The following is a 16517-nucleotide window of genomic DNA, read 5'->3' as shown; positions in this document are numbered from 1 at the left end:
TCTGATGTGCATGTGTGGGCCCTCCCTCTGTTAGAGTATGAAGAGGGGAAGAGAGAGATCTGGGAGAAGCTCTGCTTCAGTTGTGGGGCCACAGACGGTGGGAATCGGTGATGACCTCCACCATGGCCTGGACCCCTCTCCTCACCCTCATTGTTCTCTGCACAGGTGACTAGTAATGGGGACAAGGGGCCCTGGGAAGATACATGTCACCCTGCTTTCTCATCTTGTTTCTAGACCCCAGCATCACCATCTCTGTGTCTTTCCCTCTTCTAGGATCCTGGGCCCAGTCTGTGCTGACTCAGCAGGCCTCAGTGTCTGGGAATCTGGGCCAGAGGGTCACCATCTCCTGCACTGGAAGCAGCTCCGACATCAGTGATTATGATGTGCACTGGTACCAACAGCTCCCGGGAATGGCCCCCAAACTCATCATCTATGATAACAGCAAACAGCCATCTGGGGTCCCAGAAGGATTCTCTGGCTCCAAGTCTGGCAACTCGGCTACCCTGACCATCACTGGGCTCAAGTCTGAGGACGACGCTGATTATTACTGTGAGTGCTATGATGACAGCCTGAGTGCTCACACAGTGCTCCAGGCCTGTGGGGAAGTGAGACAGAAACCTGCTTCCCACCCAGCCATGGGGCTTCCCTGTGCAGCCCCCACTCCTTGGCCATGTCAGCTGCTTCCTTGGTTTCTTTGGCCCCAAACTTTCTATGACTCAATCCAGGATGCTTTGTTTAGAGACTGTGTCCTCGTCCTCTCCCATTCTTCCCCCACTGCCTGTGTCTGGTTTGAACACATTATTGATTTTCTCAAATCGAGCAGACATTCCTGGATGTGGAGGCAGGCGGCGCTGGCCACAGCATCCATGCAGTGTGTTAGTCCGGCAGGGCTGCCACAGCGAAAAAACACAGATGAGTTGGCTTAACCCAAAGAAAGGTATTTTCTCACAGTTCTACGGGCTGGAAGTCCAAGATCAAGGTGCTGGCAGGTTTGTTTTTTCCTGAGGCCACCCTCCTTGGCCCACAGATGTGTACATTCTTACTGTCTCCTCACATGGCTTTTTCTCTGTGTACTTACCCCTGGTTTCTCTTCCTCTTTTTAAAAGACACCAGCCCTACTTGCTTAGGAGAACCCCCCATGAACTCTTTTACCTTAATTACCTCCTTTAATGCCTTATATCCAAAGACAGTCACACTGGGGGTTAGAGTCTCAACATAGGATGTTGAAGGACAGAGTTCAGTCCATATCAAGGGGTCAGAAAAGAACCAAGGACACAGAGTCCAGCTATGTTTGACTCAGGATAACTGTCCAGATGATGTGCATCCACACAATTTATTGAACACCTATTATGTGTCAGACTTTGGTTAGGAGCTTAGGATAGTAGGTGGAAAATATGGGAAAGTCCCCATGCTCAGGAAGCTGACACTCTCAGGGGAAGAGAGAGAACGAACAAACAAAACATGCTTTGAAAGAAAGATGTCCTGGGAGAGTGGGGAGAGGCATGGCGGTTGGTGGAGATGGGAGAATTAGGGGGGGTGAACAAGGAAACAGCAGAATGTGATTTAAGTGTATTTAATCCAGGTGCTGCATAGAAGGTGAACTAGGAGGAGGGGAGAGTGAAGGCAGGGACCAGGTGGGGGTGTGGATGATACGATGTCAGACTAGGAGCCCTGGAGGAGGGGAGGAGCAGGTGGGATGGAGAAGAAAGGTCAGGGTCCCCATGTCTTGAAGGTAGGAGGGACTGAAGAATGAAAATGGGAAAGAGAGGAACCGAGGCTGGGCTCTTGGGAACAGTGCGGGACGTAAGTGAGTCGATTACTTGAGACAACATGATGACCCCATATATTTATGACAGGATTATTTAAACCTTATATTTTCAGGAGACATGATCAGCTCCTGACAAATGGGACTGTTCACAAGAAGTCCTAGGAATGCACATCTTGGTTTACTTTCATCTCACATTTGATGTAAACTACACCTGTGCCTGTTAAACTTTATCATGTTGTTGGAGGAATAGAATGTGAAGGATGAACTCAGTCCCCTCCTTCGCAATGCTGCCCCCATATTAGAAATCTTCCACTTTGGAAAAGATGAAAACCACAATTTCCACCAGATTACTTAATTTTAAACTCAATAAGTGGGATTCTGTAATAGGTTTGTGTTTACATGCTTCCAGAAAGTTCTTTTATGTATCATGAATAGATAACCCCTAATTGGCTACATCTGTCATTCTGTTGATGAGAAAAATGAGCCAAGAGGAATGGACAGGCTGATGACCCTGAGACGACTCATTTGCAGATGCAACCCCAGGCCTCAGAGCAGGGGGTCTGCTCTCCCACTGGGCAGGGTCAAGGCAGACATGTCCACACATCCTGATCCCAGTCATCCACTGGGGGACGGGGAAGGATGTGCTGGGAAGCAGGTGTTAGGATGGGCTCATTAGGTCCCAGGATGAACACAGTCTAGTAGGAGAAATATAGAAAACTCTATTAGAAATCAAAATGTGATGGATGCACCTAGAGAAAGACAGCCCTTCACTGCAGGGATGAGGAGGGAGGAAGGACTTAGGCAATGCTTTACATTAGAACCAAATGAAAATGGTGAGAGGATTTTTCTAAGATATGTATGTCATGCTATCACTAGGTTAATACGTTCATTCAGAAGATATGATTTTCCAGAAGTTCAATCAGTCCCTTCAATTGTTAAACACATATGAGCTAAAGTGAGTTTAAAGTGGCCCTGAGCCAGGCACAGAGACCCCCGTCACGTAGGAGAGAACCTCATCTTGCAGGGGCTTTCAACCTGGCTGCTTAACATTCTTTGGTCTGGAGAATTCTCTCCGAGGAAGGAGGGACAGAGGGATACTTCAGTCTGTTTAGAACCAGAAATTCAGGGTGGGCTACAAAGTTTGGATTGTGGTATCAGGAAGACAAATGGCAAAATTTCACAAGGACCAACTGTAAGCAGGGCTGATGAACGCTGCTGGATTCTCTGTGATTGTCTCTACGTCCTCCATGAGTATATAGAGAGTCTCCAGGCTGTTTTCCCACATGGACCAAACTTGCCTCTGCAGTCCCAGGCATCATATCCACACAACAATCAGTCCATAAGGAGAGAGACTTGCCCTCCCTGTTCCACTGATCAGGAAATCAGCTTTCAGGAGGGCTGGATGAGCTCGCTTACACCATCACCCAGCTCCACCATGGTGAGCAGGGAGGGGATTGTCTGACTGGTTTAGGTAACACAAGGGCTATCCAGGAGCACGTGTGGTCAATCCTAGGCCAACTGCATGTCTGGGAGACTTGGAGTCCAAATAGGAGAAGAAAATGATAGAAGTTTTACCAAATAGGTCTCTAACATTTCCTCACTCTTCCCTGCACCCTCATCGTCAGTTCAGGTTGGGGCATGTACTGTGGACACTCGGATCTGGGAAGGGGACACAGGCCAGACTGTTCCCGTATCATAAAGCCACAGCTTGGCTCCCTGGCCTTTCCGATATTCCTACAAGAGATCAATTCTGGGACAAGACAGATTCATTCCCATCCACAACGTGTTGATCTGAAATTTAGGTAGTCTCATGAGAGGAAGAAAGAAGAAAAAAAAAAAGCTTTCTCTTGATGACCTCTTCTTCCCAGGTTTAGTAAGAAGGTAAAGAAGGCTCAAGAAACCTCCATGGTGGCATCTTCCAAAGCTCACTGGACACCTCTCCCTGCCTTCACTCTCTCCAATGTGGACCAGACTCAGGGACCATCACATGAACCAATACCTCTGTCCACATGCTCCACATGGAAGTTCCTTTTGCTCCCAAACCACAGCAACTGCTCCCTTGGCCACCACTGTGTCATTTCTGGGAGTGTCCACATCACAGAGTAAATTTCCAAGGGAATGAGAGCACTCAGCCTGACGCTACCTCTGCTGTGACTCTGCCCATCGAGGACATAGAGAAAACTATTAAGAGCTGCAGTTGAACTGTCCTGGTTTTTCCTCCACCTGGACTCTACATGTCAAGGTCCTTCTGGAATGTCCTTTGTCTATCCAATCATATCATGTAATGTCCTCAGACCTAGAATCATTGATTTTTCCCAAATTCTACCATCTCTCTTATGTTCTCATTTCCTTTCCACCAGTCAGCTAATGACCCCAACCAAGCATCTTCAGCCCATTGTCACAAACATGTGTGTCGGGGGTGGAGTTTTAGAAAAATATAGCATCAGAAAATCAAAGTTTTAGTTGTTCCTGGGAATCACTTCAGGACTCGAGAGAAGCGATTCCTGACCTTAAAGATTCCAGTCCTCAGTCACCACAGTGTCAATAGATTAGATAGAAGGATCCTCTCAGAAATCTCAGTAAGTAACCTAAATTGTCAGGGAAAATTTTCCAAAAGTTAAGCATATGGAGTAAGAACATGTGTCAAAAATTTATTCAACTTATATTTCATTGAGGAGACTAGTGAGACAGTAATAGATTTTAAAGAGTATTTTCTAAATACAGTACATTTATTCTACCAAGACTGGGCCAAGGAAGCCAGTTTTCTACGTTGGAAATAAACTGGTTAATGTCTTCAAGGGTAATAAATCTAGGAGCTTTGGATTTCTCTTCTGTGTAAAAGTCTACAAATTAACGTGATTCCATTTACAAGAAAAATATGGAGAAGGGCAGCTAGACTTTAGATTCCTCCATCTTACACTTCCCATCCGATCTTTCCTAAAGGGGAATCTGTCCTCTCTCTGTTGACTCTCTCACCCACTCTTCACTTCTCACCTTCCTGACATATGGCCTCTCCCTGTCTTCCTTTCCAGCACTCCCAGTAGGTCACGCTCAACTAGTGAGCAAGACCCTTCACCTGATAAACCAAACCACATCTGGGATTCCTAAGGCACTTGCCCTGCTAACTAATCCGATTTTTCCTAGTAGCCCATATCTCCGGGGTCATGTTATTTATCTCTGTCTTCCTCTGTTTGTGTCCACTTTTTGGACTTCTCTACATCTTCACCTAAACCCAGGGAATCTTCAAGTCCTGCCCATGTCCTCTCAGCTCTCGTGTTGTCTCTGACTCCCTGCTCCCCTGTGATCCCACAAACCTTCAATCCCCCACAGACCCATGAGTGCAGCAGTGTCTGCTCTGGTCTCCTGCCTCCAGTGGTGAAAGTGAGGAAGGGAGACCCCCTGTATGCCTCCCACCGTCGTGTCTCTTCTTCAGGTTCAGCTCTATGAGCAGGGATGAGGCTGTCTAGCACAGCCTAGAATTCCACTGCCAACCCCCAGACTGAACACCAGATCGGTGTTCAGTAAACATTTGCTATTGAAGACATGCTCCTCACTACACAGGCCGAGTAGTACTGGATCAGGATGGGGCCTGAACTGGGAGAGAGTCAGCTGTGCCCGTGCTCCTCTCTCTGCCCTGAGCCTGAGAGCTGAGGGGGTCCCACCAGGGAGAGAGCATCCATGGGGAGAGGGTACACAGGCAGCCTCATCCTGTGTGTGAGAGACTAGGCAGACCTGCAAATCCTTGTTTATTGAAGTGGAAGGAAAAGCAAAATAAAATTCACAATGAACATTTCTGCATCATCAGAAAGGAAGCAGTGCCAAAAAAACTCAAGGTGCAAATATTTTGTAAAAATTAATTTCTGCTCAATAATGAAGAAAATTTAATAAAGTCCCTGTTGTGTGATTTAATCAAAATTGTTTAAAAATAACAAAACTTACAGAGAAAATAATATTTCAAGAGGTGGTATCATTGTAAATGCAAAATTAAAATAGAGCTTTTTTCCCCCAGGAAAATTCATTGACTACTCTTGATTAAATAATGACTTTAGATTTTCACTAATCCATTTAAACATTTTGGTGTATTAATATCTCAAGATAACGCAACCCCACTGTAACACACAGAGAGCGCACCAAACTGACAGCCAGGATGTGCTCTCTGCCCCTAACAACTCCCCAGACTCAAGTGAGCTAAGAGTCTGGTGCATAGAATTCTCAAAGTTTTCTGGCTATAGAAATCTTATTATTTGATCTTATTATCTGCTTATTTTGTTTTATTTTATTTTGGTAAAAGTTTTTGTTTTTTTTGTTTTATTTTTGGCTGGAGGTGATCTTTCTGGCAAAATCATGTAGAGTGGACATTTTGCCAGATAAAAGCATATAAATCGTTCTCGTTTTTAACCTCCCCACCCCTGCCCAGAGCATTGGTTCTTGAGTATGAACCACATTCTTTTCAAAACTCTCTAATAGGAAAGATTGATCCTAATAGCTACACATGTCACATTCCCCTGGGCCCAGGCTCTGTTCACAATGATTCAGAGGTTTGAGGAAAATGCTTCAAAGAATGTCATTTGTGATGACTTCCTGAAGAAAAGACATGGACTTTTTCCCAGATCTTTCCTCAGGAGTGCTCCTCACATCCCTTCTCCTTTCCCGACCTCTCTGGTCCCTTAGTTCCTAAGGACCCTCGAGTTTCCTGACTCTTCCAGCCACAGGAGTCCCTTCCCCTTCTCCTCCCTGGGCTTCTCCTCATTCCCCAGGGAGCTACCCAGTGTGCGCCTTCATCCTCAAAACTCTCACCCCCGTGTGTCCTCTGTGCACATCTAGTGAGGGGTCAGGCAGGAGGAAAGGGACCTGGATTCCTGAGCAGCCTGGGAAGTGACTTCATGGCTGACCTGTCCCTGTTCTCAGCTAATGAATGTTTTCCTTCATGTAGGGTTTGCATATGAGGCCCCTTCCCCTGAGGACTCCTTGCAAAGTGCGTGAATTCTGTCTCTGATTCCTGCTGAGGAGGCCCAAGCAGACAACGACAGACTGAAATGAGGTGGGAGGCTGCCCCTGAGGAGGGCCTCGCTCTGCCCTCAGGGAATGGCAGTGATCAAAGCAGTGGGGGAGGCAGGAGCCTCTGGCAGGGTCACCTGTCCTCTGGTCACAGATATGATGGACCTGGGCCTGGGGCAGCAGGGGTGCTGTAGGCTTGCTGCCAAGGGATCTTTGAGAGCTGCGAAACCAGACACCTGTACCCTGGTCTCTGCTCACTGCCCCCTGGGCCCAGGAGCTGGATTTCTCGGGGTTCCTGGTGATTCTCAGCCCAGTCTCAGCCCAGGTCTATCCCTCCCAGAAATAATGATCTCAGGACATTGTGTGTGTGGTGGGAGAGGCAAACATGAACCGAGGAGGTGTTTGGTTGGCCAGGAGAAGAGGAACAAATTTGTATGAAGGGCTCTATTCTCTGGGGATTGAGGAGGATGAGAGAGACCTGCAGCATTTCCATCTCAGCAGAGCTCCGGGGCGTCTGCACTACGGCCTGGATTCCACTCTCCTCCCCTTCCTCCTGCACTGCTCAGGTCAGGACGGTCCTGATTCCCCAGCCCACTAAACTACCTCCCAACCACACGGAGGAAACGTCCCTCTCTCTTTCCATCCCTCCACCATAATGGCTGTTTGTGTTTCCAGACTCAGTCAGCCTGTGTGACTCAGTTACTCTCTGCGTCTGCCTCCCTGGGAGCTTTGGCCATGCTCAGCTGCACCCTGAGCAGTGAGCAGAGCACCTTCTACATGGGATGGAATCAACAGCACCCTAGGAAGACCCCTCAGGATGTGACGTGCCTGAAGAGTGAAGGAAGCCACAGCAAGGGGGATGGAATTCCTGATCATTTCTGGGGCTCCAGCTCTGGGGCTGACTGCTACTCAACCATCCCCACCAGCCATTCTGTGGAGCATCTCACAGCATTGCTGTGTCATTTGTTGAAGCAACAGTGATCCAGATGAATGGGGAAGTGGGATGATCCTGTTTCTTCTGACCTGCTACCGACACTGTCACATGGCTCCCAGAAAGAGTGTCTGGTGTCCTGACTATCAAAAGTGTTGGATTTTTTCTTCTTGTTTCTCCAGGGAAGAGCAAGGCATATAGCTTCCTACCATGAGCTCCCCAGGCAGCAGGCAGCTGGAAAGCTGCTACAGAGTGACCTGGTCCTGCAGTAATGGTGCAAATGTAGAAAGCAAACCTGGTGCACCCTGCTGTCTCGTGCGGTGTCATTCCCTAGGGGAACAGGAATACTCTCCTCTCCAGGTGGAAACCCCAGGATGATGCCCCTCACTCCTGCCTCACTGGAGTTCATTGGAGTGACCACCTTAGAGGTATCTCACTGATCTTCTGGACCAAGGATTTTAGAACTCTTGCAATGAACTCGAAAGCACATGCTAATTTAAGGAGGAGAGAAAGAGACAGAGGCAGAGAGACATAGGAACAGTAAGAATGGTGGGAGTAAACGCACTTGACTCTTTCTTATATCTTGAGACATTTTATCTCAGGTGTCCAGGACGTGGGTTTGGTGAGTGAGAGAGAAGGAGGAGGGGCTGACCCCATCACAGTGAAGAAAAGAGGTGCTAATCCAGAAAAATGAGGGAGAAATGAGAAAGATGCATTAAGGCCACCTTGACACCCCTGAGACTGAAAGGCAGGACTCTGTGACCTGTTGAAAAGCACGCACTCCAGCCTCAGAGGCGGCCGGTGCAGCCGGAATCCTGCCTGCCCTTTCCTCCCCTCGCTCATCCACGGCCCGGCTCAGTGCTCACTGGGACCCACAGGGGGTGACTTCCTACCGCCCCTGGGGCCTGGGGACAGATGGTGCCCAAGGGACTGAGAGAGCCCTAGTTCCCTTGGAGCTTGGGTGATAAAAGACACACAGACTTGGGACAGCTCTGTCTGCACTGTGAGTCCTCAACAGGCCTGGGTGTGCCCACCATGGCCTGGTCACTTCTCCTCACCTTCCACACTAACTGCCCAGATGTCATATGACACATGTGTGACCAAAATGGCTACATCAAAAGTACATTAATAATCGCTATTTTCACATAAAAAGAGAAACAATCCATTAAAATGGGCAAAAGATCTGAACAAACAATTCACAAAGGAAAATAAATAATAAAAAATTTTAAAAAGTGCTTGGCCTTATAAGTCATCAGCAAAAGGGAAATTCCAACTATAATGAGACCTGGACCAAAAGGTGGCCCATAGTGAGCCAATTAGCACAATCAGAGCTGCCTCGGCTTAATGGAGAGGAAGGAATATGCACCTACAGAAATTATGCACCTACTTGGGGCCGGCCTGGTGGTGGCAGTGGTTGAATTTGCACCTTCCAATTTGACGTCCCTGGGTTCGCTGATTTGGATCCTGGGTGTGGACATGGCACCTCTCAGCAAGCCATGCTGTGGCAGGGGTCCCACATATAAAGTAGCAGAAGATGGGCACGGGTCTTAGCTCAGGGCCAGTCTTCCTCAGCAACAAGAGGAGGATTGGCAGCAAATGTTAGCTCAGGGTCAATATTCCTCAAAAAAAAAAAAAAAAAACGAAAAAGAAACTATGCACCTACAGAAACTGATGGAATGAGAAAGTCTAACAAACCAAATGTTGACAGGGATGTGGGTCCAGAGGAACTCACCTATATTACTCATTTGGAATGTGAGATGCTTTGAAAACTTTTGCCAATTTCTGATAAATTGAAATCTAAACATTTAGTTTGACTCAGCTTTTCCAGTTTTATATATTTAAGCAAAACAAAAAAGAAAGAAATAAAACAATGTCATAAAGGGAAATATGTAAGAATGCTCACGCTGGAAAAGACCTTTTAGTTGCAACACCAAAAGCTCCAACCAAAAAAAGAAAAACCAAAAAAACAAATTGATAATTTGGAATTCATCAAAAATGAAATACCCTGCACTTTGAAAGTCACTGCTAATAGAAGGACAAGACAGCCATCGACTGGGAGAATATGCATGCAAATCACTTACCTAATAAAAGACTTGTGTGGATAATATGTTGCAGAGTTCTTCCCATTCAATAATTACAGGAGAGTTCAATTTAAAATTAGGAAAGATATTTCAACAGACACTGCACCAAAGATGATACATGATAGCAAATAAGCTCATGAAAAATTTTTCAACATCATTATATATTATGGAAATGCAAATTAAAATGAAAATTATATGCCACTAAACCTACATGAGAAGGGACAAAAGTACAATACTGAGAGGAGGTGGCAAAGCTACTCTCACACGGCTGGTGGGAGCACGGAATCGACAAACTAGTTAGGAAAACAGTTGAGCAGTTTCTAAAAGGGTTAAATATATAGCTTCTTAAGACCCAACTGCTCTGTTTACCCAAGAAAAAATAAAGTGCATACTCATTCAAAGACTTGTACACAAATACTCAGCAGGTTTATTCATTTATAACATAGTTACATATTAAATTTTATTTTAACTACTTAATATATGAAATTCACATATTAAATAAATGCAAACAAATAAATTTACTTCTAACATAAATAACGGCTTTATGTATAAATAGCCCAAAGTGTAAAAGACCCAAACGCTCATGAACAGGCGGATGGAGAAGCAGACTGCGGCCCGTCCATACTGTGCACCCAGGAATGGCCTGTGGATAACTGTGAAAACAGGGATGGGTGTCAAAATACATATGCTCAATGAAGGAAGCCAGACAAGTAAAGCTGGGAAACCAGAAGAAAGATTTGAATTATATAAAATTCTACACAATGGACATTAATTTATAAAGACAAAAGCAGATCAGCAATCACCTAGGGATTGGGGAGGGGATGGCGGGATGGAGTGGTTTCAAACTGGTGATGTCAACATAATGACAGATACAGTCATTGCCTTGACGGTGGTGATGGATTCACCAGTGTGTTCATATATTCATGAGAGCTTGCCAAATTACGCACTTTAAAATGGCAGTTGATTATTTGAAAATTAAACCTCACTAAAGCTGTCATAAATACATCTCAATCCCTTCTTGGTGAAAGAAAAAGTTCTTTCGAATCGGGCTCCAGCTCTCCTCAGAGCCACAGCTTCAGTGTCGTAGACCACTGCAAAGGTCTCCTGTATGGTTTGCCACCCAACCACCAACCTAGTCTACTTAATGTCTCTGAGTATTTGCAAACACTGCCGATCTTCCAAGAATCAAGCACATTTCCTAGGAACAGTTATTGCTTTGTCCACCAGCAGAACCCCGGTCTCCATTCAGACCCAGGGCTCCAGTGGCTCCTTCATGTGGCCCCTGTGGAAGGAGCTGCTCGGGTCTTTGCTCCCAGAGCCCTCTGCTTCCTCGCTCACTGCAGACTCAGTCTCACTGTCCTGTGGTCAGATTTCCACATCTCTTCCTCCTAGTAGTCCAGGAAGCCCACAGTTAGGTTGTTTATCAATATCACTTACGTGGGGGCAGAGCACGGGGTGTGGCGCATGGATGTTTGTGGACCCACAGTGACCAGGCTGTCAAGCCAGTGTCCCTGACATTATTTCCAACCTGAGACTGAAGTTAGAACAGTGAGCAGCAGGGGGCTCTGTGGGTCTTCCCCAAGGTTGCACCTTGGGTGCCCCCTGCTGTGTAATCCCTCAAATCCTCCAGGGCTGGGACATTGGTGCTTGTGTTTGCTGAGGGGTCTCAGTAGCTGTGTCCTCTCTGCTCACAGGTCTGAGTAAGGTCCCTCAGCTGCTTCCTCCCTGGTCCCTCTGATGGGGCAAACTCTGAACTCACCCATCAGCTCCTCCATCTGAGGAATCAAGCTCAGACTCAGCTGGTTCTCAGGATAAAAGTGGGATCATCATTAGGGGGAACAAATTTGTGTGAGCAGCCCCTTCTCTTTCAGGTCAATGGAGAAGATCAAAGATTTGGGGGCCACCCAGCCCTGATCTGGGGCCCCAGCAGGCTGTGTGCACCACGGCCGGGACTCCTCTCCTCCTCATGCCTCTCTCTCCCTGCACAGGTAGGGACAGTCTGCAGTGTCCAGAGTCAGCTCCTGAGCCTGTGTCAGCCCCCTGTGGCTGAGACCCTCTAGCTGCTTAACCTTAGTCTCTGCCTCATCATCCACGGGTGTCTGTGTCTGCAGGTTCCCTCTCCCGGCCAGTGCTGACTCAGCCACCTTGCCTCTGCATCACCTGGAGCATATGCCAGACTCACCTGCACTGCCAGCAGTGACATCAGTGTTGGTGGATACAGGATATTCTGGACCAGTCAAAGCCAGGGAGCCCCCAGGTATCTCTTGCTCTGCCACACAGACTCAAATGAGCATCAGGGCCCAGGATCCCCAGCCACTTCTCTGGATCCAAAGATGACACAACTAACTCTGGTGTTCTGCTCGTCCCCGGGCTGCGACCTGAGGACGAGGCTCACTATTACTGTAACACATGGCCCGGCGTCACTAATGCTCACATGTGCTCCAGACCCCCGAGGACGTGAGACACAAACCGCCCCCCCCCCCACTCTCCTGGTCTGGTGCGCTTGCCCCTATGGTGGCTCAGGAGATGGCTTCTGCTGTCACATCTTAGACAAGACCTGATTTTCCTAGAACCAGAACAGTTGACAAAGTCATACCCTTTTCTTCATATCATGAAGAATATCATTGCTAATATATTCTTATCCAACTCATGTTTGCATAGACAAAAATTGCTTGTTGAGAGAGAAGATTCTCTCAGTGGAGACATTTGAGGAGGCCAAAAGAGATCGAGTCTGCCCATGCCCAGCGCAGGGTCGAGTGACTGCGATATGCTTCCGGTCTGACTGTTTCAGTTTGGATTTTGTGATAAAATGCCAAGATGCAGAAATTAATTGTATTCTATATAGCAGTAATGAACCTTCAATTTTTAAAAGAAAAACAATAACATACAACATTACTAATATTTAATGAAACGTGGATATATCTGAGAAAAATTGCAAATCTTGTATACTGAAAATTACAAAACCTTTCAAGAGAAATTTAAAAAATAAATGAATGAATAGATATTCCTAGTTTCTGGGTCAAAAAACTGACTGTCACTAAGATAACAGTTCTTCCCGAAATGATCCAAAGACTCACTGCAAGGTCTTCAGGTAAAATGTAATCACGATGAACCATGAGGGAGAAGATCTCAGCAAAGAAAGAAAATGCGAAGAGCAGACATAAATGGCTCACAGCCCTGGGATGCTCCTTCTCTCCCTCCCGGGGAGCTGATCCATCTGGGAAGGGAGGGGTGGAGCATCGTCTTTGAACTCCAGAAACAGAGAGGTTGTTTTCGATGATCAAGGTGAGGCAAGGAGAGCAGCGTTAGTCCCAGAAGAGTCAGAGGCCAGGTGGGGAACCTGCTCTGAGGGCTGACGGGCAGAGGGTGGGTGCAGCAGGCCAGGGCTGGATGCCACTGGGCCCTGAGCCCGTGCTGGCACCCACCATGTGCGCCGGGGGTGATGGGTTTCTTGTTGTCTCCTCACCACAAGGAGCACCTTCTGATCTGTCACCTGTGCATGAGGATTGTGACCCAGCGGCTCTCAGGAAGAAGGTGCTCCCAGGGTCCCTGACATCATTTCCAAGGCTCAGAAGTGGAACCTGCATCCATGAATCCTGGACAGGAAACCCAAAGGCCCTTCTCACAAAATCATGTATTACTGGCGATAGCTGCCTGGCCTGTCGCAGAAAGAGTGTGAATCCGTCCTTCAACAAATGGAGCGCCGACAGCCTGGTCTCGTGGGGTTGTGTACAGTGCACAACCATCCAGGAATATTCCTGGACCTCTGCTTCCCTGTGACCACGACCTCCTGAGGTCTGTGTAGGGCCCAGAGCACAGGCTGCCCTTGTGCCACCGCGTATCACAGATTGTTCCACAGGACAGGACCCTGCAAAGGGCCAGAACGAGCGAAGAGCAGGCAGAGATTTGGATGAAGGGCTGTGTATGACTTATGGTTCTCCTGAGCACAGAATCAGTAGGATGTGTCTCTCTCTCTCTTTATCCATGTATCTATGTATGTATCTGACTATCGTCTATCCATCTACCTATGTGTGTATGTATGTGTGTATCTATCTATGGAAATTTATTTTAAGAAATTGTTTCACATGATAATAGAGACTGGCAAGTCCAAAATGTGCAGAAGGCTGGCAGGCTAGAGACCCAGGGAAGGAAGAGTAGAAGTTACAGTTGGGTTCTGAAGGCAGTCAGCTGGCAGAATTCCCTCTTCCTAGGGGAGGTCAGTCTTCTCTCTGTCAAGTCCTTCAACTGATTGGATGAGGCCCACCCACATTATGGATAGTAATCAATTTCAATCAATGTTTACTGATTTAATTATTAATCTCATTGAAAACATGCATTCACAGAAACTCTTAGAGTAATGTATGACCAAATATCTGGGTCCTGACGGAATATCATGGCATACATAAGCTGACATGTAACATGAACCTCCACAGGCCCCTCCCTTCCCTCTGGGTGTGGAGGAGGATGAGAGATGTGAGGTAGCTGTGCCTTAGCTTTGGGGCCTTAAGGGGCAGGGTTCAGGTTGTCCTCACCATGCCTTGGGTCCCCCTGTTCCTCACTGACCTTGAACACCACACCTTTAATGGCTCCCTGACACATGTGTAGGCACACTGCCCAGGGCTGCCCTGCTCCCTGCAGCGTGGACGTGTCCTGTGCGCACAGGACTCTGCTTCTCTCCCTGCTGAGCCGGCCTCCTGCGGGGACTGGGATTCCCAGATAGAAAGCCAAGATCTGCTGCCCCGGAAAAAAGCGCTGGATAGAATGGAGTGATTTTGACACATCAGCCCCTGGGATATCCAGTTAAAGCTCCAGACCCATCGGAACAGCCACACTCTCACAACCTCAGTTCTCTTCTCGGTCTCCACATGGCCCTCGGCCAACAGCTCTGGTTTCCAAGTCGAGGGTGAAGCTTAGCATCACTAACCAGCACAACCCAGATGCCACAGTGCTCTTCCAGTGTGGGAGGGCTGGGGACCGAGAGTCACACTCCTTGGGCAGCAAGAGTCCACACCCCTTCAGTGCTAACGAGGGGCTGACTTTGTAGCATTATTATTAAATTTGCAGTGTCTCCTCACCTGATCAGTGAAGACATGAAACACGAGTTGGGAGCTCCTCCCCTCACAGTCGCCACAGCCAGAGCTTTCTTCTCAGTCAACGTTCAGGTTTTGTGGCTCCCATACTGGGTGACTCCGTTATCTTTGCAATTTCCCCCTCACTTATCATCCTCTCTGGCAATCCCAAACGTCTGCTGTGAATCCTCAAGTGAGTCAGGCTGTGGACAACATGAGCAGGGACCCCAAACCTCCCCTTCTCCATCTTTTATGTGTTTCAGGCTCCTGCTTCCAAGCTGTGCTCACACATCCATCTGTGGTGTCGGGTCAGGTCTCAGGAACAGGATCATCCACAGCAGAGAAAGCAGCACCTTGAGATGATCAGTGTGGCCTGGCGACAACAGCATCCAGGCAGAAGCCCTAGAAACGTGGACCCAGGTGTTCTTTTCTCACAGCATCTGAGACAGACCCTCTGGCTTCAGGTCTGGCAGGAAAGCTTCCTGAGGGTCTCTTAGATCCTGTCCTAGGACGGGGTTGGCCACTGGGACCAGACATGAGATGATCTTGACACAGTGTCCAGATCTGTGAGGAATCACGATGCAGCCCCTCCCCCTCCCCCTGTGAGCCCATCACTCTCTGGTCACTTCCTCATCTGACTCTACATCCAGGTGACTCTGCCGTTCATCTGCTGCCATCCCTGAATGTCTGGAGACTTTGTGGGAGCTGCGGCTCTGAGGATGGCTGCGCCATTCCTGACAGCCTGTTCTCACCCTCATCACTGCTGCACAGACAGAAGCTTTATTTTCAGGGCACAAATTCTCTCTAGGTAATTGATGGAAGAGTCAACAGAAGGGTGATGCCAATGTGTCCAGCCGAGTTAAGAACCTGCCAGTATCTGACCACAAGGAACCCATGTAATCCAATCCCAGATCTTTGTCAGAAACCCAAAATATGCCTCTATTTTCCTGTTTTACCCAATCCCAGGATGGTGGCCCTCTTCCTGTCCTCTTGAGGCCAGGAGCAGTAACTTCCATCCTGATCCCCTGGGCCTGACCCTCAGCTCTGTGCATCTTGCTCCCTGGGGGCTCCTTGCCCTCAGACCCCAGGCTCCCTTGTGAGGACTGACCTTCCTGCATGAACAGGAACCCAGGGGCAAGGCTGCTCCGAGAGTCACAGGACCCACTTGGGCGGAGGGGAAGAGGGTACCTTGACACCTGTGTGTCCACATCCTCGGGACAGTTTGTGTCCCTGACCTCAGGACTGTGTCAAGACTGCAAACATGTGTTTCTCTAGCCAGATCAGGAGAAATCGGTGAGAGTTTATCAAGGCAAAGAAGAGACCACTGTTCATCATTTATCACTCAATGAAGGCACAGGCCTTAGGTCTGTCAGCTCTCTGGAAGATTCTGGAAATGGAAAAGAAGACTCCACAGCTGGTGTTGGAAATCAAACACAGAATTAGTGGATGTAAAGGTTTACCATAAGCCAAGAGAGACAGAAGTGGGACTCAATCGTGAGAGTGAAATGAGTGGATTTGTTTCAAAACCATCCTTTTTTGGCTCCTTTCTCATTGCAAAGGTTTAAGTAGAAAAACACAGATGACGTTTTCAATAAACGCTTAAGAAGATGACAATTCATCTCCATGCCTGCCTTTGTAAAAATAAATATAGAAATAAAGCAATAAGGACT

At 47.7% G+C, this 16517-nt stretch overlaps 1 gene segment (V, D, J or C); it reads left to right on the top strand.

Moving 5' to 3' along the window:
* Window positions 1–110: 110 nt before the first annotated feature.
* LOC124232276 (immunoglobulin lambda variable 1-40-like) lies at window positions 111–12241 on the top strand. The segment is given in 4 exon segments: window positions 111–165; window positions 274–549; window positions 11650–11766; window positions 11890–12241. Coding segments are annotated over 4 exon segments (537 nt in total).
* Window positions 12242–16517: the final 4276 nt, after the last annotated feature.

The sequence above is a fragment of the Equus quagga genome, unplaced genomic scaffold, assembly GCF_021613505.1.
Source record: "Equus quagga isolate Etosha38 unplaced genomic scaffold, UCLA_HA_Equagga_1.0 HiC_scaffold_4206_RagTag, whole genome shotgun sequence".
In the NCBI taxonomy this organism is placed as follows: domain Eukaryota; kingdom Metazoa; phylum Chordata; class Mammalia; order Perissodactyla; family Equidae; genus Equus; species Equus quagga.
This window is presented reverse-complemented; position numbering and strand designations above follow the sequence as displayed.